The following is a 23830-nucleotide window of genomic DNA, read 5'->3' on the forward strand; positions in this document are numbered from 1 at the left end:
GAGAAGCGGGCAACCACCAAGAGCTATTTTGAACCTGCACACACACACACACACATACACACGTCAGAGGACCTTCCCAGAGGCTGCCTGTGATGGTGGTGGTGGTGGTGGTGGTGGTGAAATAACCCTGAAGTCACTATATAATCTCTCTCTCTCTCTCTCTCTCTCTCTCTCTCTCTCTCTCTCTCTCTCTCTCTCTCTCTCTCTCTCTCTCTCTCTCTCTCTCTCTCTCTCTCTGGCCTTTACATTGTTTTATATTCTTCGTTCCTTGATCTTTTTCTTTCAACCTCCTCCTCCTCCTCCTCCTCCTCCTCCTCCTCCTCCTCCTCCTCCTCCTCCTCCTCCTCCTCCTCCTCCCACGCGGTATTTCGTGTTTGCTTGACGAGAAAATACATTCCAGAGGAGGAGGAAAATGTGGAGGCGTTAGCGATGGCCAGGTGTGTGTATGTGTGTGTGTGTGTGTGTGTGTGTGTGTGTGTGTGTGAGGTGACGGTGGTGACGAACTCTCGATGAAGGAGGTAAGGAGGAGGAGGAGGTGGGGAAGAGGAGGAGGAGGGAACTCTTCCAGACACATCCAGACCTTGAACTGCTTCCCCTCCTCCTCCTCCTCCTCCTCCTCCTCCTCCTCCTCCTCCTCCTCCTCCTCCTCCTCCTCCTCCTCCTCATCATCATCATCATCATCATCATCATCCTCATTCCTATCCCCCTTAGTAATCCTCACCCCTTTTTCCCTCCCTCCCCATTTTATTTCTCTCCCCCATCCTCCTCGTCCTCCTCCTCCTCCTCTTCCATTACCCCTTCCACCTCTCCCTCCTGTCCTTCACCTTCTCGTCCTCTCCCTTCAACCTTCATCCTCTCCCTGATCAAGTAGAGGAAGGGATGGAGGTACGTTTACCTCCACCAGATTCCTTGAGGAGTAGAAGTGGATAAGGAGGGAGGAAGTGTGTGGTGGAGGGTAGGAGGAGGAGGAGGAGGAGTGAGACGGGTTTCGTGTTAGGGGAGAGGAGAAAAGAAAGGGAAGGAAAGGGAAAGGAGGGAAGTTTAGCAGAACAGGAAGATGAGGGAAGAAGGAAGAGGAGGAGGTGGGGGGACTGGGGGGAAGGAACAGGAGGAGGATGTTAAGAGTGAGGGAGAAAAGTATCGGGAAACATGGAGTGGGGCGGAAGAAGAGGAGGAGGAGGAAAGAAAAGTGAGGGAAAGAAGGAAAGTAACAGAGAGAGAGGAGAAAAAAAAATTGAATAGAATGCGGAGGAGGAAGAAGGGGAAGAGGAGGAGGAGAAGGAGGAGGAAGAGGACGATGACGACAACGACGATGAGGATATAAAAGAGGATAATGGAGAAAGAGGATAGATAAAAGGTGTAGTAGAACATAAAAGAAGAGGAGGAGGAGGAGGAAGGAGGAAGGAAGGAGAGAAGGACCACTGTAGAGGAAGAGGATGAGGAGGAAGGAAGGGGGAGAACACTATAGAAAGAAGAAAAAAAATAGTCTGGAGGAGGAGGAGGAGGATGTAAAGAAGATGAAAGAGAAGAATAAGGTGGAGGTAGGGAAGGTAGGTGGTGGTGGAGGGAGGAGGAGGAGGAGGAGGTTAGTGCACTCCCTCCCTTCACCTCACAACCTCACGTAACCCCAGCCTCACCCCACCTGTCTGAGCCTCACCTGTGCCCTTGCAACACACCTATGCAGCCCACGACACGCCCACACCAGGTGCCTTCTTTCCCCTGGCATCCCAACGTCGCCCTGCACGCCTGCACATGATTTGCTGCCAGAGAGAGAGAGAGAGAGAGAGAGAGAGAGAGAGAGAGAGAGAGAGAGAGAGAGAGAGAGAGAGAGAGAGAGAGAGAATGACGGAGGGATGTTTGATCTCGTTCGTATCTGTCTTAGAATACTCTCTCTCTCTCTCTCTCTCTCTCTCTCTCTCTCTCTCTCTCTCTCTCTCTCTCTCTCTCTCCGTCATGACTTGTGGGTGCAAGCTTCAGTGGTGTAATGTGTGTGTGTGTGTGTGTGTGTGTGTGTGTGTGTGTGTGTGTGTGTCACGTGGTTGCGTGTGGACGCACAGGGAGTAGCTATGGGAGGTGGAGCGCTAAGGGGAGCGAGTGTTTTGTAAAGTGGTGGTGGTGGTGGTGATGGTGGTGGTGGTGGTCTGGCTGTCAGCACGTGAGCTGACGTCACAGTTATGTGTGACGTCACCTGGTCCCACCTGCGTGTTGGGACGGGAGCAGGGGGTCGTGACGCCCTCCAGCCCTTCCTCTTGAAGGCGGCGGTGCAGACGGCGGTGTATCCGCTGCATAACGCCACTGACTTACCCCGGTGTGGCCTGCGTGTGTGCGTGTGTCGGTGGGGGGGACGAGGGACAAGGACGGTAGCGGCAGCGTGGCCTCGGGGAATGATCTGGCAACTGTGCGTGGTGGTGGTGGTGGTGGTTTGGCGGGCAGCAGCAGCAGCAGCAGCAGCACCTCCCAGCCATCAGTGTACTGCTCGCCTCTCTGTGGTGCGATCTGCGGCCGCCTCCCGCATCCGCTCGGGATTGACGCTGTTCTATGGATTTTAGCGGCTGAGTGAATCGTTGACCCCCGTAACGCACGTGATAGCCGCCCGCCGCCGTGGCCTAAAGACAGTAAGTGGTGGTGTTCTGCCCCGTGTAAGGAGTGTGGACTTGTGGGCGGTGTGATGAGGGTGGTAGCGGGGAGTCTACGGGCGGGGTTCAACGTCTCCTGAGTGTTTGAATGATCTTTACCCGTCGTCACCTTCTGGTTTACTGCTAGATATCTCCCCCGGCGCGGCCACGGCTGTACCGGGGTGTGAAGGGCGGCAGGAGGGCGGTGTGTGTGTTTGTGTGTCTGTGTGTGTGAGAGGGCCGGGGGACGGACGGGGATGGGGACCCCGCTTGAAGGTCGGTAGAGCTGCGGGTGGCGGCAGCGACCCCGAACATCAGCTGTGAGGCCCATCGTGAAGCTTTCCCTTCCTGCTAACCAAGATGTGCAGCGCCGTGACGTGGGGGGACGTGGGTGCCATTTGGGAGTAGTAGGTGCTTGCCGGAGGGTGAGGGGGGATGGGTTTAAGAGGGGGACTAGTCTGCTCACCACCACTACTCCCATTACTCTCACTAGCATCTCTACCACTTCCCGGTGCCAGTGGCCAAGAGTAGCGGTGTCTGGCGAGTGCTGGGCGTCACTGCTAAACCTCATTCTTATCACACTCCCAAGACCTGCAGGAAAAGAAAGTGTGACGGGGTATTTGCAGCGTCTCAGTCACATAGCTTGCAGGTGACCTTCGCTGAATCTCCTCTCCATCGCCTCCCCCTCTCCCTTAATCTCCCCGCGGCTCCTTCCTCCCCCCTCCCCAATAGTGCTCGAGCTGCCGCACTAAGCAATGCCTGTCTGCCGCCTGCCGTGCAAGACTGGAGTATGGAGGGCTCGCTAGGTCAGGTGCGGTGGTGTTGGTGTAGGCTGACACAGATAATACCTGAAGCTGCCGTCCTCACCCTCGCGACCTACTCATTGTCAAGTTCGCGGCGAAATTCCACCTCTCTCTCTCTCTCTCTCTCTCTCTCTCTCTCTCTCTCTCTCTCTCTCTCTCTCTCTCTCTCTCTCTCTCTCTCTCTCTCTCTCTCTCTCTCTCTCCCCCCTTCCTATCACCTGGCCGACGTCGGATTACAGTAAGCGAGCTAAGGCAGGCAGGCGGGAGGTGGGGAGTAAGGGGAGTGAGGGGAAGGGTGCCGCGGCTTGCATGACATCACCTCACCTGCCACACACGCGCCCTGTCGTGTAGGAGGCTGGAGGGCACGGGTTCAGTGACGGCCCGAGCACCAGCTAGACTCCTTATGGCTCAGTGAACACAGCTGCAGGCAAAGGTGGGCGGGCGGCGACACCTGCGGCGAGCCTTGCATGGCGCTTACACTTTTGAAGCAGCAGATGGCGGGGCGGGCCGGGACGGGGCGGGGTGAGGTGAGGTTCCTGAAAACGATTTGCGGGGGCGTCTTGGTTTTCCTCCCCCACACACACCTGTTGAGATGTTTCGTGGAGCTTGGTGTTCCTGTTACTCGCCTTCTCACTCTTCTCGTCACTTTCCCTACCTAAGAACAAGATTAATCACTGCGTTGTTAACTTTTCAAGCTTAAGAGAACGGCTTATCTGGCAGACTGCGGTGGGGTGGTGGTGCCAGGTGTGAGGGGGGAGGGAGGGTAACATGGAGGCTACGAGAAGCGAGGTGTGGCGGTGAGGACAGCCCGAGGTGGTTGGCACTGCTCCCTTTGGCACTGTTTGGCACACGCAGGTAGGGACTTAAGACGGGCTGCACCTGCCTGCCGTATCCTACTGGCACACACGTCCTACATTGAGTGGTGCAGGAGTAGGTCGCGTCCTACTGCGGCATAAGAACACACACACACACACACACACACGGACAAAGAGTTAAGAGCACGACGCAGATAAAGTTATAAATACCACTTATCTTCGTTACCAGTTTTGTAATCTCACGTGTCTGACACAGATTACACATTCCATGAAGGGAACTGAGTCACGTGTGTCTGTGTATGTACCCTTGATCCCCATAAGCAGAGCGAGCGAGCGAGCGAGCGAAGCAAAGGGGGAGGGACAAAGGGAGGAGTAGGGATCATGCTAAGTTGGCAACAGTGGAAGGCGGGAACCCCACGTTGGAGGAGGTCACGTGTTCCTGGGTATGGCGGGGCCGCGGGCCAGGGGGTTGAGGGAGGATGCTAGGGGTTTATGGGAGGGGGATGCACTGCTATTCTCAATGCCCTCACCTCCCATGCTTCTCTGTGTTTACGGGGCGGGGCGTGTGGCCAAGGTGTGTCGCCCGTGTCTTTGTCAGCCGGGCATGGTGTGTGGTGTGGTGTGTGTGAGGTTGTAGGTACGGATCATCTTCTTAGTTCTCTCTCTCTCTCTCTCTCTCTCTCTCTCTCTCTCTCTCTCTCTCTCTCTCTCTCTCTCTCTCTCTCTCTCTCTCTCTCGTTACATGTACAGTACCTTTTTCTCAGCTTTCCTCCCTTTACCGTTTTTTCTCCTCCGTTCCCTCCTGTCTTCTCTTTACCGCATATTGTCTTACTCACATTCTTCCTTTCTTTTCCTCTCACTTTCACTCTTGTAGTCCCCGCACCTTTCTCTTTTTTTTTCCGCTGACCTCCGCTTCTAGTCTTTTTTCCCTCTCTCAATTATTTTTGTGTTTATTTACTTTTCACATACTACATTTTTATCTCATCCATCCTTTCCCTTTCATTCCTCTTTCTTTTCTCTTTTGTCGTAAACTACATTTATTTCCTCTCCGCCCTCTCTTTCGTTCCTCCCCATCCTTTCTTCTCCCTCCTTACGTAACCATATCCAAGTCTTCCCAACACACCCCAACCTAACTTATCCCACATACACTCCACCGCCCACCACTACGTGAACCACCCCAGTCCACCCACCAATCACTCGCTCCAACCCCACAGATAACACTGGGCGATCGAGGAGGTAGAAGCGGTGACGGTGGCGGGTCGCAGTGATACCAAAACAAAGAAGAAACCTGCGCTGTTCTATTTACTCTTATAACTCGTGTTTTACTTTACTGTATCTTACCGTGCGATTAGGATACAAGGGCACGGAGATATACAGACACACGGACACGTACTGCAGAGACTTGGTGGTGTTTGATAATGTAAGGAAGTGTTTTTAAATTACTGGCTTAAGGAAGTGTATTTAAGTATTTAGTGGACATTAGGACGTATTTTTAAAGTGTTCAGTGACGTAAGGTGTGTTTTATTAAGTGTTTTGTATCCAGGAAGTGTTACTGAGGGTCAAGCGCGTGTTATTTAATTTGCGTCGTGTTGCATGGCCAAGGAAATGAGCCCAATTGTAAGCACCTACCGTGGTGTTTGCGTTAAGTGGTGTTAAATGTGCTACTAGTGGCCTTTTTCTTTCTTTTTTTTTTATCAAGAATGCGAAGTTTATTCATAGCTTTGGTGCTTGCTTGGATATAGGTGAGTACTTTATGAGAGAGAGAGAGAGAGAGAGAGAGAGAGAGAGAGAGAGAGAGAGAGAGAGAGAGAGAGAGAGAGAGATGCAACTCATGCCACCATCAGTTTCCAACGTGCTGTGTATTTTGCAAGACTCCTCCCTCATCCATAAGCCTCCTCCTCCTCCTCCTCCTCCTCCTCCTCCTCCTCCTCCTCCTCCTCCTCCTCCTCCTCCTCCTCCTCCTCCTCCTCCCATATTGGTGGTCATTGTTGTTGCATATGTCGTGTTAAGCTTGAAGGCTGCATGTCTTATCAGCTGACTGGAGGAGGAGGAGGAGGAGGAGGAGGAGGAAGGGGGATGATAGCAGGGGAGGAAGAGGAGGCGATGGAAATGGCGTAATAGACCTGAGACACTTGCATCATCTCCTCCTCCTCCTCTCCATCCCCTTCCTCCTCCTCTTCCTCCTCCTCCTCCTCCTCCTCCTCCTCCTCCTCCTCCTCCTCCTCCTCAACCCTTGATATTGCATGTGACTGAAGATGAGGTAGTGATTTCCTTTCTCTGTTCCTTTTTCTCTTCCTTTCCATGTTTGTTTATTTCTTTGCTTCCTCATTCCTTTACTCTCAATTTCCCTTTTTGTTTCCATTTCTTTGTCTTAGTTTTCATCCTTTCTCCATCCTCTGTCTTCTTTCTCTTCCTTTCTCCTCTCTTCTTTCTCTTCCTCTTCCATCCCTTTTCTGCTTTCCTCCTCTTCCTTCGCTTCTCTCTCTCTCTCTCTCTCTCTCTCTCTCTCTCTCTCTCTCTCTCTCTCTCTCTCTCTCTCTCTCTCTCTCTCTCTCTCTCTCTCTCTCTCTCTCTCTCTCTCTCTCTCTCATGGTGACTTAGGGACATTTTTTTACTATCATAACATATACCGCCACGTCATTGGGTCTTCCCTTCTCTCCTCCTCCTCCTCCTCCTCCTCCTCCTCCTCCTCCTCCTCCTCCTCCTCCTCCTCCTCCTCCTCCTCCTCCTCCTCACTATTTCCGTCTCGACAGGAACGGGAACCATGATTGACAAAGAACTCCTCCTCTTCCTCCTCCTCAATTTAAATTCACACCCGTTGCCTGCGTAAATAAACTCTCTCTCTCTCTCTCTCTCTCTCTCTCTCTCTCTCTCTCTCTCTCTCTCTCTCTCTCTGTCTGTACCCTCGTGTACCTTAAGTGCGCCGCAGTTGTCCCTCTTCCAGTCATCTCTTCGTACTCCTCCTCCTCCTCCTCCTCCTCCTCCTCCTCCTCCTCTCTCCGAATTTAGGTTATTGCCTTCGGTTTTTTCTTCCCCGCTCTCTTTCTCTTCAGGATTTTTATGTATTTATTTTTTCTTTTGTATCTCGCTGCTCCACATTATTTTTTTTCGTCCTAGTCTTTTCTCGGTAATTTTTTTTTTATAGTTTGTGATATTTCTTCGTTTTTTTTTTCCTCGGTATCTTTTTATGTATATATATATATATATATATATATATATATATATATATATATATATATATATATATATATATATATATATATATACGAGGTGTGTCATTAAAGTTCCAGGACTGGTGTCCTAAAAGATGAATTTCAAACCCAAGCCACAAACCACCATATTTCCCCTTCAAAGTAATCCTTCTGGAGTATACAACTGCGCTCCCAACCCTCTACAGTCACTAATCTTTTTCTTACGTGCTTTTAAAATCATGTCCTCTGTTGCAGGTCGTTTAACAATGAGCGCTGAACAGCGAACAAACTTGAAGTTTTTGGTGCAGTTGGGGAAAACGCCGTCAGAAGCACTGGGTATGCTGCAAAAAGTGTACGGGGATGAGACAATGTCACGCTCACGTGTTTTTGAGTGGTGCAAGAGGTTCAAAGAGGGCCGGGAGGACGTGGAAGATGACCCCAGGAGTGGAAGACCCTCAACGAGCAGGAATGAGGCCAATGTTGAGCGTGTCAAGCAGATGGTGCGTGACGATCGTCGGTTGACTGTTCGAAAGATCGCAGATGAGCTTGGCATGAACCACAACAGCGTGTGGAAGATTATCACTGAAGATCTGGGCATGCGGAAAGTCTGTGCGAAGATGGTGCCGAGACTCCTGAACGATGACCAGAAGGGACGACGCATGCAGGTGTGTCAGGACATCCTCGAGCGTCTGGAAACTGAACCAGACTTGCTCAGGAGAGTCATCACCGGCGATGAGTCCTGGGTATTTGAGTACGACCCGGAGACCAAACGCCAGAGCCTTCAATGGAAGAGTCCGGCGTCGCCACGGCCGAAGAAAGCAAGGCAGTCCAGGTCCAGCTTCAAGGTCATGTTGATCGCTTTCTTCGATGTGAGGGGCATCGTCCACTGCGAGTTCTTGCCACAGGGCCAGACAGTCAACCAACATGTGTACAAAGAAGTACTGCGGCGTCTGCTTCGTGCAGTGCGCGAGAAGAGGCGGGAGTTGTGGCAGGGCAACTCGTGGCTGCTTCACCACGACAATGCGCCTGCTCACAATGCCCTGAGCATCAGAGAGTTCTTGGCCAAGAAGAACATCGCCGTGCTGGAGCAACCGCCCTACTCACCTGACCTCGCTCCGTGCGACTTCTTCCTCTTCCCCAAGCTCAAGGAGGTCATGAAGGGGACCCGTTTTGATGATGCGGACGACATCAAAAAGGCCGTGACGACGGAGCTGAGGAGCATCCCGCAAGAATCCTTCCAGCAGTGCATGCAAGCCTGGCAGAGAAGGATGGACAAGTGCATGCGGTGCCAGGGGGATTACTTCGAAGGAGATAACCTATAGTTTGTAGCCTGGATGTGAAATAAAACTTGTGTGGCACCAGTCCTGGAACTTTAATGACACACCTCGTATATATATATATATATATATTTTTTTTTTTTTATTTATATATATATATATATATATATATATATATATATATATATATATATATATATATATATATATATATATATATATATTATTTATTTATTTTTATTTATTTTTTTTTCGGGGTGAGAAGTGCAAGGGGGAAAAAAAAACTAAAATGTAGCTCCTGAAAATAGAAAACGGAGGATACTAGAGTCGAACAATTTAGCTCATTTATTTTTTTTATTTATTTATGTATTTATTTATTTATGTATTTATTTTGTTTGTTTATGAGGTGTCTTGTATGTTAGTGTTATTTGGGATTACGTACGTAGATCAGTCTTGGGTGGGATAGGTTAAGGCACGGAAGGTTACTTAATCTTTACCTACCTTAAGCAACCTTACCTCACCTTGCCTTACTTTAACCTAACCACACCTACCTCACACGACCTTATTTAACTCCGCCTTACTTTACCTAATATAAGTTAACCATACCTACCACACACTGCTGTATCTCACTCAGCTTTACTTAACCTAACCTAACCATACCTACCTCACACTACCTTATTTAACTCAGCCTTATTTTATCTTAATTTACCTAATATAAGTTAACCATACCTACCTCACAGTACTGTATCTCACTCAGCCTTACTTTACCTAACCTAACGTAACCTAACTTAACCACACTTACCTCACACTGTCTTGTCTCACTCAGCCTTACTTTACCTAACCTAACTTAACCACACCTACCTCACACTGTCTTGTCTCACTCAGCCTTACTTCACCTTACCTAACCTAACGTAATCTAACTTAACCACACCTACCTCACACTGTCTTGTCTCACTCAGCCTTACTTCACCTTACCTAACCTAACCCAACATTATCTTACCCGACCTCACCTCACCGTAACTCGCCTCACCTTGCCCTACTTAATCTCACCTTTCCTTGCCTTGCCTTAACCATACTTCACCTAACCTCTCCCTAACATTATTTAAACCTATCCATTCTTAACTTATATCAACCTCATTGCTACATAACCTGATCTAACCTAAGCCTAAATTAATCTTACTTCTTCACCTCACTGTCTCCACTCAGATCCTGGTAATAAGTGAAGCTGAACACGAGACTGGTTGACTTTTCTTGTGATCCATTATTTCCACATGAGTTACCTTTAGCATTATAATTACCTTCACTTTTACTCCTACCTTTGTGTGCCTTTCTTTGTCAACATTACTAGCTGTTCTCTCTCTCTCTTGTATCCGGTGTGTTATTTTTACAGATATTTATTGATTTATTCCTTGGTGCTTGTTTTGTATTTTATTTTTTGTGTGTTTTTGTAATGTTTTCTTTTCCTTGTTTACTTTCTTCTTTGTTTCTCCTTGTGTCTGTGTTTCCTTTTTTGTTTACTTTCTTCTTTATTTCTCCTTGTGTCTATGTTTCCTTTATAGCTCTTTATTTCTACTGTTGTTCATTTTCAAGTTTATTAGTTATTCATTATTTTTTGTATATTTCCTTTCTTTTCTTTGTTGACATTCTTTGCTGTTCTTGTATCTATATTCATTCTGCCCTTCTCTGCTTTGTAATGTTTGTTTTCTAGTTTTTTTGTATTTTTCTTTTTTAATGTTTTTTTTTTTCTGTACCAGTAATACAACATTTTTACCTCTTGAACATTCGTCTTTGTTCGATTCCTCTTTGTTACATTCCTCTCCTATTGTATCCTTCTGATCTTCCTTCCTTCTCTAACCTTGAGTTCCATTCTTTGTAACATTCCTTCCTTTGTGTTTTTCTGCCTTGGTTCTTTTTTCTAACTAATCAAGTATCTATATATTTTTTTCTCATCTTCACTCTACTTCCTATTGTTTTTTCCCATCGTCCTTCCTTTTCTGACCTTGATTTCCATTGTTTCTACCTATAGTTACCTTTGTCTCCTCACCTGTCTTCCTTCACCTTTGCTTTATCATTACTTCGTCTTTGTATCGTACCTTCCTTTATTTGTCTTTCTTTTAACCTTCACCTATTAATTGTTTCACGTACCGATATGCAACATCCTTTCCTTCATTCTCAGATTTTCCATCGTCTCATCTATTTTTGCCTGATTAACCTGATTTTCTCTGTATCCTCACTTTACTTACCTTTCAACCTTTATGAGTTTTTTTTTCCTTGCCTGTATATCCTTACCTTCACTCATTTATTTACTTTTTTTTTTTACATGATTTTCCTTGTAACTTATCGTCCTACCCTCGTTCTCTTTTAAGTTGAACATGTTTATTTTCCCCTTCTGTATAATGTCTCCCACACCTACTTACTCTTATCTGTGTCTCATTATCACCTGGTCTTTGTAACACCTCATTCTTGTCATTTTTTTTATTAACCTTTAATGTTTTCTCCCTCCCATACTTATATAAATCATCACCTTCATTCTTAACCCTTCTATTGCTGCGGTCGTCACTTGTAAGCATTCAGAGCTTTGTAAGAAAAAGTGTTTGCATGGTCACGCAGAAGTAAAGAGACGATATATGGAATGTAAATTTTGTTCCTTTTTGACTACGCTACTTCAGACACTGTACGACAAAGAGAAGTGCCTCAAAAAATGCAGTAGAGAAAAGGTTAAGTACTCTCACCTTTGTCTTCTTACCTGTTCTAATTTGTATCTCTCCCTACCTGTATTTTAACCACTACCTATTTGTTGTGCCCCATACCTGCATAACTTACATTACTACGCACTCTCACCTTTGTCTCCTCACCTGTCCTTCCTTCAGTACTTTTCTCCTTGCTTCGATTTTCTCCTGTCTGTCAGTATATAACACGAGGGTTTGGGGCAGGTCGCGCGTTGGGACGAAGAGAGCACACAGAGAGAGAGAGAGAGAGAGAGAGAGAGAGAGAGAGAGAGAGAGAGAGAGAGAGAGAGAGAGAGGTTGGAGCTTTGGCACCTTGGTACGCCCCCGCCCCCTCTGTCTCCCCTTACCCTTATTTCCTTCTTCCTCCCTCTCAGTGCCACTTCCTTTGTCCTACCATGTGCTGCAAGAGAGAGAGAGAGAGAGAGAGAGAGAGAGAGAGAGAGAGAGAGAGAGAGAGAGAACTGCGACAGTAGTGAGAGAGCATTACGGAGGGTCAGGGAGAGAGAGAGAGAGAGAGAGAGAGAGAGAGAGAGAGAGAGAGAGAGAGAGAGAGAGAGTATACAGAAGTCAAGAGAGAGATAAAGAGAAAGAGAGGCGAAGGGGGGGTAAGGGAAGCTAGAGAGGTACGAAGAGAGGACTGAACCAAGAGGAGGAGGCGGCGGTGGCGGCGGCGGGGGTGCGGCGGCGGCGGAGAAAAGCAGGGAGAGGAGGAGTGGGTGGGCGGGTGGGTGGGTGTGGTGAGAGAAGAGGACAGTCCTGGAATCGGGTACGAAAAGAGGAAGAGGAGGAGGAGGAGGAAGAAGAGTGCGGGGCTGCCGGGTGCGTGACTTGAAGAGAACGAACACACACACACAAGCGCGCGCGTGTGTGTGTGTGTGTGCCAGTTCAAAATGTAGTAGACTTAAGGGAGAGAGAGAGAGAGAGAGAGAGAGAGAGAGAGAGAGAGAGAGAGAGAGAGAGAGAGAGAGAGAGAGAGATGCTGCAATGAGTGACGGACATAGAGAAGAGGAAGAGGGAAGTAGCAGAAGAAAGAAAGGAGGAAGAGGACGCGGAGGAAGAGGAGGAGGAGGAGGAGGAAACGGAAGAGGAGGAGGAGGAAGAAGTGGTGAAGGAAAAAGCAGGAGGAGGAGGAGGAGGATTGATCCATCATGTCTCTTCTTTCAGGTGTCTCCTCCTCCTCCTCCTCCTCCTCCTCCTCCTCCTCCTCCTCCTCCTCCTCCTCTTCAATCTTGTTAACACTCATCCCCCGTACCTTTTGTTTTTATTGTGTGTGTGTGTGTGTGTGTGTGTGTGTGTGTGTGTGTGTGTGTGTGTGTGTGAGAGAGAGAGAGAGAGAGAGAGAGAGAGAGAGAGAGAGAGAGAGAGAGAGAATCATCCCCATCTCTCTTTTCCATTCTGCCTTTATTTCCTTCCTTCCTTCCTCCCTTTGTTTCCTTATTTCCTCTTTGTTCGCTATTCCACTTAACTGCCGTGTTCCGTGCCTTGTTTCGCAAGCTGCCGTGACTGTCGTATAGTGACAAGCGTAACACTGTGGCGAGGATCCTGTAGGCAGTGTACTTTATAAGGACACGGAGTTTAGCATAGTGGCAACGCGTCTTTTAACAGCAGAACGCAAGGAGACGGAGATTCGCAGGGTTAGCACAGTGGCAAAGCGTCTTATATTTGTTTTGACTTGTAGAGACGAAGATTAGCAAAGCATCTTGTAGCAGTATAACTCAAAAGAAGAAATTTAAGGAGTTTAGCACAATACCAAAGCGTCTTGTTTTAGTATATTTCAAGGAGACGAAGTTTACCCCCTTGACAAAGCGTGTTAGAACAGTTTAATTAATTCAAGGAGACAAAGGTTAGCACAGTAGGTAAGCGTCTTAGAACGGTTTAACTCGAGGAGACAAAGGTTAGCACAGTAGGAAAGCGTCGGGTGGGGATATCACTCAATGAGACGAGTTTACCACATTGGCAAGGCGTCTTTCAGTCACCCACGGGCCATGTTGTGAAATTCTGCGACGCACTTCCACTCCACTCAATAGGCTGTAGTTGAAGTGACACGGGATTTCAAGGGTGTTTTTACGTTTTTTACATTATGAGCAGGGGAAACACTCTTGAGAACCCGGCTAGTCATCTCTGTGGCCTTTAAAAACAGTCGTGATGAGAGCAAAGCATTTCAAAATACGCGTCTTATGTAGTAAGGTACTTTCTATACTCTGCCTCTTGTCATGTTAGCGTCCTCTGGCGTGTGTTCTCACCTTTACCTGCCGCTGTGAAATTAATCGATCTAACAGGTGAATTATTTATGAAAGAACTGACCGTGAGAGAGAGAGAGAGAGAGAGAGAGAGAGAGAGAGAGAGAGAGAGAGAGAGAGAGAGAGAGAGAGAGAGAGAGATTTCAAATGAACGACACAAGAAAGTTATATTTTTAGCTTAAGAACACAGCTCCTTTTTTTGTAATTTCCTCTTATTTTGTTCACAATTTGTATAGTGTTTACCAGAGACAGAGGGGGGATGGAAAATATGCGTATATCTCTGTGAAATTATAAAGTTTAATTAATCTAATATTGAGTTACGAGATGATAGATTATTCAGTGCTATTATTATTATTATTATTATTATTATTATTATTATTATTATTATTATTATTATTATTATTATTATTATTATTATTTTGGGAAGAGAAGGAGGAAGAGGAAGAGTAGGAGAGTCAAATGCAGAGATAATTTTGTTGTGGGAAATGATCGAGAGAGAGAGAGAGAGAGAGAGAGAGAGAGAGAGAGAGAGAGAGAGAGAGAGAGAGAGAGAGAGAGAGAGAGAGAGAGGATGTGCTTGGTTCATGGATATCGATTCGAGGGAGTGAGAGAGAAAGAGAGAAGGGTTGCTCTCTCTCTCTCTCTCTCTCTCTCTCTCTCTCTCTCTCTCTCTCTCTCTCTCTCTCTCTCTCTCTCTCTCTCTCTCTCTCTCTCTCTCTCTCTACCCCCAGTCTGCAGCCACTTCCTCTCCTTCCTTCTCTCCCTCCTCTCCTTGTCTCGCCTCTCTCTTCCTCTCTACTCTCCCTCCTTCCTCCTTCCTCCATCTTCCTCTTCCTCTTCCGCTTACCACCTTTCTTTCCCACTTTTTTTTTTCCTATCTCCTTTACCATCCCATACTTCCGGTCTCCCTCCCTCTCTCTCTCTCTCTCTCTCTCTCTCTCTCTCTCTCTCTCTCTCTCTCTCTCTCTCTCTCTCTCTCTCTCTCTCTCTCTCTCTCCGGTTTTGTTGTTTTATTTTTTTCAGTTTTTCTCCTTTCTCATTTCCTCCCCTCTCCTCCAATCTTTCTCTTTCCCTTCCTATTTATTTTTCGCCTCCTCCTCCTCCTCCTCCTCCTCCTCCTGCTCCTCCTCCTCCTCCTCCTCCTCCTCCTCCTCCTCCTCCTCCTCCTCCTCCTCCTCCTCCTCCACTCGTATATGACCTTGTGCTCATCTTAATTTGAGAGAGAGAGAGAGAGAGAGAGAGAGAGAGAGAGAGAGAGAGAGAGAGAGAGAGAGAGAGAGATTAAAAAGGCATTTTCAGGGATGTTTTCATGGTTTCAGTAATAGTTTAACAAGAATTCCAAATTGTTAAGGATAAAAAAGAAAAAAATATATAAAAAAAAATAGGGAATTAAAAGAAAACCCCCATGACAACCTAACCTAACCTGATCAAACCTAATCTAACCTAACTAAACCTAACTTAACCTTATTAAACCATTCCTGCTACCTTTGAAAAACAGTTCAGAGAGAGAGAGAGAGAGAAATAACTTCCAATCTCTTGTTCTTGTTCTTCTTTTTCTCCTCCTCCTCCTCCTCCTCCTCCTCCTCCTCCTCCTCCTTTTATATAAGCAGGTCACAGTAGCACGCAATAGAAACTTATGTACAACTATTGCGTCTGTCCGTGTGTGTGTGTGTGTGTGTGTGTTTGTGTGGTGACGCAGGCAGTACAGGAGGCGAGGTGAGGTTGGCTGGGAGACGGGAGAGGAGGGAGAGAAGGGTGGTGGCACTTCACGATGGGAGGGTGGGGGTTATAGTGAGGGTTGTGTTGTGGGCAGACAGCCAAGTCGGTCACTGTCCCTTTAACCAACCAGGTGATGTCCAGGCTACAGGGAGAGAGAGAGAGAGAGAGAGAGAGAGAGAGAGAGAGAGAGAGAGAGAGAGAGAGAGAGAGAGAGAGAGAGAATGGGGATCAGTGTTTGAGTTATTACGTCTGAGGTCTGAAAATAATTCTCTCTCTCTCTCTCTCTCTCTCTCTCTCTCTCTCTCTCTCTCTCTCTCTCTCTCTCTCTCTCTCTCTCTCTCTCTCTCTCTCTCTCTCTCTCCGCAGCACAATCTTGGCCGGTAGTCCTACCCCAACACTTTTCAATTCTACAGTAGGCGTAACTCTCTCTCTCTCTCTCTCTCTCTCTCTCTCTCTCTCTCTCTCTCTCTCTCTCTCTCTCTCTCTCTCTCTCTCTCTCTCTCTCTCTCTCTCTCTCTCTCTCTCTCTCTCTCTCTCTCTTTTGTCCCTTTAATAAAAACATTCATTCTCATATTTCCCGACCTAACACACAAACATTTTTTTCCCTATTTTTTCTTCCTTTCTTCCATCACTCCAAAACTTTCTTATCTCTTCCTCCTCACTCGCACACTCGTTCACTCACTCCGATCATTCATAACCACTCAACACTTCCTTACATTCCAATCTCTCAGTCAGTCAGTCAGTCACTTTACGCTCTCTCCCTCTCTCTTTCCCTCCCTCTCCTCTCCTCTCCCTTCCCTCACATGCTGCACTACTCTCTTATCTTTTCACCAGAGAGAGAGAGAGAGAGAGAGAGAGAGAGAGAGAGAGAGAGGGCGTTGATCTTGGCGCCATAAGAGAGAGGGGCAATGATCTTCTCTTTCTCTCTCGGTTTGTTTACGTGTCTGTTGCTCTCCGTTATTTACTGGTATACTGCCACTACGTACTGACGTTTAGAGTAGAGTAGAGGAGAGAAGGGCCCGGCTTGTCTATTTCGAGTCCAATGGGTGCCCGTGACATTGTGTGTGTGTGTGTGTGTCACGTGGTAGTATTTGGTGGTGGTGGTGGTGGAGTGTGCGTCCTTCTGTGTGTGTATCTGAAGTTAAAATCGTAGTGTTTCGCCTTTTTTATATCAAGTTATGTTGTTTCTTTTGCTTTTTTTGCATGCTTGTTATGTGTAGCTTTTACGTGTACGCGCTTACACACACACACACTACACTCCAGCGATCTCTCTCCCTCGTATTGTACTTTGATTGCTATTTTTGCACTTCCTTATCTCCCCATTATCTTTTGAGAGAGAGAGAGAGAGAGAGAGAGAGAGAGAGAGAGAGAGAGAGAGAGAGAGAGAGAGAGAGAGAAGCCAGTGACCTCAGAAACGTAGTTGGTGACTCACAATATTCTCAATCTTTCCCAATTAGTTAGAATCACGCATCTGTAGCACTTTGTAGAATCGTCATGCACCCGATCTTTCCCAATACTTATACTTCTGCTATTAACTCCGCGAATCCATTGAGTCATGCACTATTATCGTCTTTGAGTCATGAAGTCTGTTCATAAGAGTGTGGCATTTCTGTGTCATGGGGAAGGAAGGCTAGAGAGAGAGAGAGAGAGAGAGAGAGAGAGAGAGAGAGATTGGTCGGTGTTGGTCATGCATTAATCTTATTTGTTTGTGTTTGAGTCGTGCAAAGGCTGTTTATAATCTGGTATCTTTCCCTGTCATGTGGAAGAAAGGAAGGCGAGAGATTATACAGGAGTTATTTGAGTCATGCAGTAATCTTGCCTGTTTGAATCATGCACTAATATTGGCTGTGTGTGTTTGAGTCATGCATTGGCTGTCGGAGAGTCAGGCATTTTTCTCTTTGTCTTGAGGAAGGAAGGCAAGAGAGAGTACTAATCTTGTCCGTTTGTGTGAGTCATGCAGAAGTTTTTGAGTGAGTTAGGCTGTTTTTTTAGTCATGTGGAGGCTGTAGAGTGTCAAAAGATTCAGGCATTTTTGTGTCATGAGAAAGAAAGGCGAGAGAGAGAGAGAGAGAGAGAGAGAGAGAGAGAGAGAGAGAGAGAGAGAGAGAGAGAGAGAGAGAGAGATCAGACAACATTGGTCATTTAGTGAAAGTACATCAAGTTCCTTTTACTGTGTTACTTTCGCCTTCCTCATTGGTGACACTGATTGACACTTGCTGCCTAGTTCCCTCTCTCCTCCAACTCCTCCTCCTCCTCCTTTCTTTCCTCTCTTTTTTTTTTTTTTTTTTCATGTCTTCTCATTTTTTTTTTTTTTTTTTTTCAAAAGTATTGATATTTTTCCTTCTTTGCTACCTGTTTTGCCCTCCTCCTCCTCTTTTCTCGGACATCTTCCCAGGTGGCTGCATCTCAGACCACTTCCTGTAAGTCTTGTTATCAATGAGCAAGGATACGAGTGGGAACATGCATACTTGTTTTCATGGACATGCATAATTATTACCACTACCACCACCACTACTACTACTACTACTACTACTACTACTACTACTACTACTACTACTACTACTACTGCTACTACTGCTGCTGCTGCTGCTGCTGCTGCTGCTGCTGCTGCTGCTGCCTTTTTTTGTATTGCTATTATTTTGTAGAGTTAAGATAATATGAAACTGGAGAAGCCATCAGTACTGATTTTTTTTTTATTGTTTTGTTGCAATACATGAAATATAAATTGAGAGAGAGAGAGAGAGAGAGAGAGAGAGAGAGAGAGAGAGAGAGAGAGAGAGAGAGAGAGAATCACACACAAAAAAAAAAACACATTTACGAGCATTAATAGCAAAACACCAACATTTGTACCATATTATGAGTACCAACTCTTACCACCAATATATAACAACAAAACACCTTACCACCAGTTATGAGTACTTACGAGTATTGACTGTATGTTGTCAGATTTTGTATGGAGGTGTGTCAGGTATATTATAGAGAGATAGAAAAGCAATGAGACCCTTTACATTTGCAGCCTTTTAACATTTCCTGCTTATTATTAGTGACCAGCTTAGTATAGAATGTAAGGATGTCTGTATAGGTGTGTCTCGGGTTTAGTTAAGAGGCTGGGGCAAGGTACAAAACACTCAACATTTGAAACTCCTACTAGAATTTAAAACAAAGCACTTATTTATAGTCAATACATGTCATAATATAGAATGTAGATAGGCATGTGTGTGTTGGCAGATTCTGTATGGGTGTAACTCAGGTCTTAGGACAGGGCAAGACAACAAAATGCTAACAATTACAAACTAGTAACCCAAAATAGTGTAGAATGTAGGTAGGTTTGTATATGTTGGCAGATATTGTATGGGTGTGTGTCAGGTGTATTAAGGAGGGTGGGACAAGCAGGAAGGAAGCGTCAGGCACCAGTGAAATGTCTATTTCTGTGTCCACACCTGAGGGCTCCCAAACCTGCCCCAGAAATAGGACTCTAAGAGGGACGGGGCCCAATCAACCTTGTGCCTTGAATGTCAGCAAACACAAGGTTGCACGCATGACACTTTGCTTTCACCTGCTGCCCTCTTGCACTCTTGCTCTCTTACTCTCTTGCCTGTTCTCTCTCTCGCTCTTTATCCTTCTCTCTTTCTTTCATTCTCTATCCTCTCCCCCTCCCCCCCCTCTCTCTCTCTCTCTCTCTCTCTCTCTCTCTCTCTCTCTCTCTCTCTCTCTCTCTCTCTCTCTCTCTCTCTCTCTCTCTCTCTCTCTCTCTCTCTCTCTCTCTCTCTCTCTCTCTCTCTCTTTTCTTATTATTTTCTTATCATACCTTACATTATTTTTTTCTCACCTTACCTAACATTATTTAGCATTCCTTTCTTTCTCCCTCTCCTTTCCTTACTTCTCAACTTACAATATTTTTTTTTATGCATGAAGTGACTGGAGATCTTTGTCATACCTAGAATTGGCCAAAAAAAAAAATAAATAAATAGCAGGAAAAGAATTAGGCTGTGATCTTTATAATTGCAACAGGAAGAATTTGAATCATATATCTGTCCTTTCTAGATCTGAGAGAGAGAGAGAGAGAGAGAGAGAGAGAGAGAGAGAGAAGCAGGATATTCAAAGCAGATTAGTGTCCAAGTCTCATATTTGCAACAGGAACAGGGAAGAAAAATGTGATGCTTAGATGTGAGTGATTAATTTGGAAAGGTGAACTGACATAAGGAAGAAGACCAGAGGAGGTGAAGGAGGACAAGGTGACCAGTTACCCAAGTGATGTAAGCAGCAGATGAGAATAGAAGGGAAAGTGGTGTATGAGTCAGAAATATTGAAGTGAATTAACAAAACATCTTTCCTATTGAGTAGAAACTAAAGATGTAACACTTAAAATAAAGACCAGGATTAGTGATTATGTGAATTTAAACACTGGACTGATGTGAAAAAGTTTTATTCATTTCAAAAGCTGTATGTATATAACTGTAAATATTGACTTTCCTATCAAGTAGAAATTATAGATGATGTAAAACTTAAAATAAAGAACAAGAAAAAGTGATTATGTGAATCTAAACACGAGTGAAATGAAAAAAAAACATTATTCATTTAAGATCATTTAAGATCCTAAATATTGCAATGGCAGTGCAAAAGGTGAGTCTGCTCCAAGCTGTAGAAACCATAGCTGGTGTAGAACTTAAAATAGGGATCAGGGGAAGTCATTATGAGAATTTGAAAACTGGAGTGAAGTTGCAAAGCCTCATTTAGTTTAAAAGTTATTATATATGGTTGTAAATATTGAGAGGGCCGTGCAGAACATGAGTCTATCCCACCCATTAAAAGCCCCAGTTGATGTAAATAAAGACCAGGGAAAGTGAAATTGAAAGTTGTAAATAACTGTAAATATTGATATAGCAATGCAAAATGTGAAGGACAAACACAGATCTATCCTTTAATTATGCAGTTTTATATTCAATACTGTACTACTCAGAAGAACAGGGAGAAACACAGATGTACCTTTTAATTATGCAGTCTTACATTTAACTCTCCTACTCACAATAACCAGGAGACCTTTTAATTACATTTAACTCTCCTACTCACAAGAACCAGGAGACCTTTTAATAGCGAATTTTTATATTCAACTCTACACTACTCAGAAGAACAGGGAGAAACACTTGTGTACCTTTTAATTATGCAGTCTTATGTTTAACTTTCACCCACACACAGAAGAACAGGAAGAAACACAGATGTACTTTTTAATTGTGCAGCCTTATGTTTAACTTGTCCCACTCACAAAGGAACCATAAGAAACACAGATATACCTTTTAATTGTGCAGTTTTGTATTGAACTCTACTCACAGAAGAGCAGGGCAAAGCACAGATGTACCCTTTGTGGCCCTGTTCACTTAGGGCAGGGCAGGGCAGGGCAGGAGGTTGTGTCACTGCAGAGTTGTGTGTTGTTGCATGTTGGCTGGCTTTGTGGCACTAGAGGGAGAGAAGCAAGACGGCCCTTGCTTGGCACTGCGCCACCTCCTGACCTTGTTGCCATGTGTGTGTGTGTTTCTCTCTTTCACTCTCTCTCTCACATCTCTCTCATCTCTCATTTATCAGTGTAGGTGTTGGATCTGTTTTATGGAAAGCCAAGAGATATGACATTGATACCTTTGTTTATATTCTCTGCTGTGCTTGAGAGAGTGAGAGGAGGTATTGCAGTGACAAGAGAAGTGATGTATGCTTCTGGCCTGCCTAAAGTAAGATTGTCATGTTTAATCTTACACAGCAAGGGACTAAACTTGTGTAAATATAGTTAAGAATGAGAGTTATGTGAGATTGGCGTATAGGAGTGAAGAGGAGTGATGTATGTTTCTCACCTCCCTGAAGTAAGATTGCCACGTTTAATCTTACCTAGCAAGGGACTAAACTTGTGTGAATATAGTTAAGACTAAGAGTAATCATGTAAGATTGTTGTATTTGAGTGTGGAGAGAAATGGTGTATGCTTCTGGCCTCCCTAAATTAAGAGTGCCATGTTTAATCTTACACAGCAAGGGACTAAACTTGTGTAAATATAGTTAAGAGTAAGAGTTATCACATCAGATTGGTGTGTACCTTTCATTCTCATGACATGCTAGGAACACACAAGACCTTGGCCTTATTGAGCTCCCAGCTGACTGCCACCTAGCCATCTCTTTTGCTCCTCCTCCCTCACCTCAAAATAGACACTCCTTACCTTACCATACACCTTCCTGTCTCTGAGTTCTTCCCTATCATGTTCCTAAGAGAGGGAATAAATTATTACATCTGTTCAAGAAATATTATTTTGGGTACTTCTTAAAATGCCCTTGTTCCTCCTCCCTCACCTCAAAATAGCCACTTCTTCTTACCTTACCATTTGCCTTCCTGTCTCTGGGTTGCTCCTTGTTCTTAAGAGAGTCGGTGCCAAGTTACTATGTTAAGGGATGAATAGAGTGAAAAATCAGTGGTGTTACTTTGGTCTCTTCTTAACATTTTCTTCACTTTTTAAAACAGAGTGAGTGCTGAGTTGCTATATCTATTTAAGGGTGAATAGAATGAAAATAAATGGTGTTACAGTAGCTGCCTCTTAACTTGTTGTTCACTGTTCCAGGCAAGATGTGTGGAGGCGGTGAGGTGAGCGCCCGAGGTCCCCGCCCCCCCCAGCAGCTCTCGCCGTGCCCCCAGTGCCTCCGCCGTCGCCGCCGCCGCCCACAGTAATCACCACCATGACATCGGCCTGAACCCTCCTCTCCCACACCCCCACACACCCCCCCTAACTCACTCTCCCACTAGTTCACTCCCACCACCACCACTACTACATCCGCTACCACCACCGCCACGTCCTCCATCTCTCCTGCCATTCTTCTCCCATTCACTGTTGGTTTATTTGCATTCTGAGCAGTGTTGTTTAGCCTGTACCAGAAGTTAAGGGTTCCTGCTACCACACAACTTACTTAGCACCACTGGAGGAAGATATTTGCTTACCAGAAACGAGAGAAACAAGAGTAGTCTTTTTTCATCAGTCAGTCACACTGCTCCACACTCTGATGCCTCTCCCGGCCAGCATCGCCTAACAGGGTCGTGCTGTGGTTACTGTAGCAGCGTCCTGGTGCTGCTAGAGAGTGGTGGACCATCCCAACGTGGAGCATCTCTCTTGCTCCAGTCACTCCGACCTCCAGGATAACTCTCGTCTAGAGCCAGCATTGTGAGGCTCTAGATTGAGAAGTCATCCCAGTGATACACTATGTCACTCTTGTAATACATCAACAGTCTCTTCTTTTTTTTGCTCTGTTAAAGTTTTGTTCAGTACCTCCTTAGCTTTATCATCCTCTGTTTATCCCCATATATCATCTTCCTTTGCCTTCGCACTCTTCCCCTACACGCCTCACTGCTTTCGCAGTCACCTTCCCAAAACCCTCATTCGTGATCACGACCTGAAGATGAATGATAGTTTCCAGCCACCCACAGTGTTTAAGGTGAGTCTTGTCTCAGTCCTGTGTTTTGAAAGTTGTCAGTCAATTAGTTCCTTAAGATTTTACATTATACTTTCTCATACAGTATATTAGTTCCTTAGGTTTAACATTTTTGCTCTAGAGAATACAATTATTTTCCTACTCGCAAGAAAACATCACATAGTTTCATATAATCTATTCTGTTTTAATATGATGTATGAAATATTCCTGTTGTCAAGTGGCAAACTCAAAAGGTGGTATCCTCTCCCACACACACACAGTTGTTATGAAGCTGGTACGGTGTGAGTGGGTGCCCTCACTGGTGGTGGAGTGGCTGTGTGGGGAACTGGAGGAACGCGGCATTCCCGGCCCCACATACGCCCATACCCTGCTTTCCCTCCTCCACCACCACTATTGCCCCCACCCAGCCCCTGCCGCCCCCAACGCTCCGCCCCACGCCTCAGTCACCGGCTCCTGCCCTGCTGGCACCCGCTACTGCCCCCCACTGTCCCGACGCCTCCTCGATGACTTTGATTTGCGCGACTTGGACCTGGATGACCTGCTAGACCAGACCACTCACCCAGACGCTGACCTCCCAGACCTCTCGACCATCACCCAGCAGCAGGTGAGTGACTCGACCTGACCTGCCTTTGAGTATTGATTTCTTATGTTTCTAAGAGTGTGGACACCCTTAAAATGTTTTTGTTCCTCCTCCCCTCAACCTCAAGATAGCCACTCCTCAGTACCTTATAACTTGAGAAGTGCCCTTAACCTCTCCAGGGTGTTCTAGGCTCACTATTAGACTCCTTCATTAGAGAAGCTTAGTAGGTACTGAATTGTTACTCAGAAATGCATAGGGTGTTTGTTTTTTGCAGGTTGTGAAGGGAGGGTAAAATATTCACTTGATGGTCTGTCTCTTAGTCTCTTCATTCTTGTCATTCTTCTCTCAGGTCATGAGGTTAATGTGCCAGTGTGCTTTGAGGTGCATTCTCAGGATGTATCTTCAT

General features: G+C 45.7%; 1 protein-coding gene across 4 annotated transcripts in view; it reads left to right on the forward strand.

The window, feature by feature from the left end:
* LOC135108016 (uncharacterized) overlaps positions 1–23830 on the forward strand; it is a 61714-nt gene that overhangs the window by 25083 nt on the left and 12801 nt on the right. For 2 of the 4 annotated variants that reach the window (XM_064018551.1, XM_064018550.1), the window contains exons 2-3: positions 21983–22847; positions 23105–23448. In XM_064018551.1, the coding sequence (XP_063874621.1) occupies positions 23110–23448 (339 nt within the window). In that variant the 5' untranslated portion in view covers positions 21983–22847; positions 23105–23109. Of the gene's footprint in view, positions 1–2396; positions 2616–21982; positions 22848–23104; positions 23449–23830 lie in introns of those variants that run through there. The other 2 variants (XM_064018552.1, XM_064018549.1) reach the window with 2 other exon arrangements.

Source organism: Scylla paramamosain, chromosome 16 (assembly GCF_035594125.1).
Source record: "Scylla paramamosain isolate STU-SP2022 chromosome 16, ASM3559412v1, whole genome shotgun sequence".
Classification (NCBI taxonomy): Eukaryota; Metazoa; Arthropoda; class Malacostraca; order Decapoda; family Portunidae; genus Scylla; species Scylla paramamosain.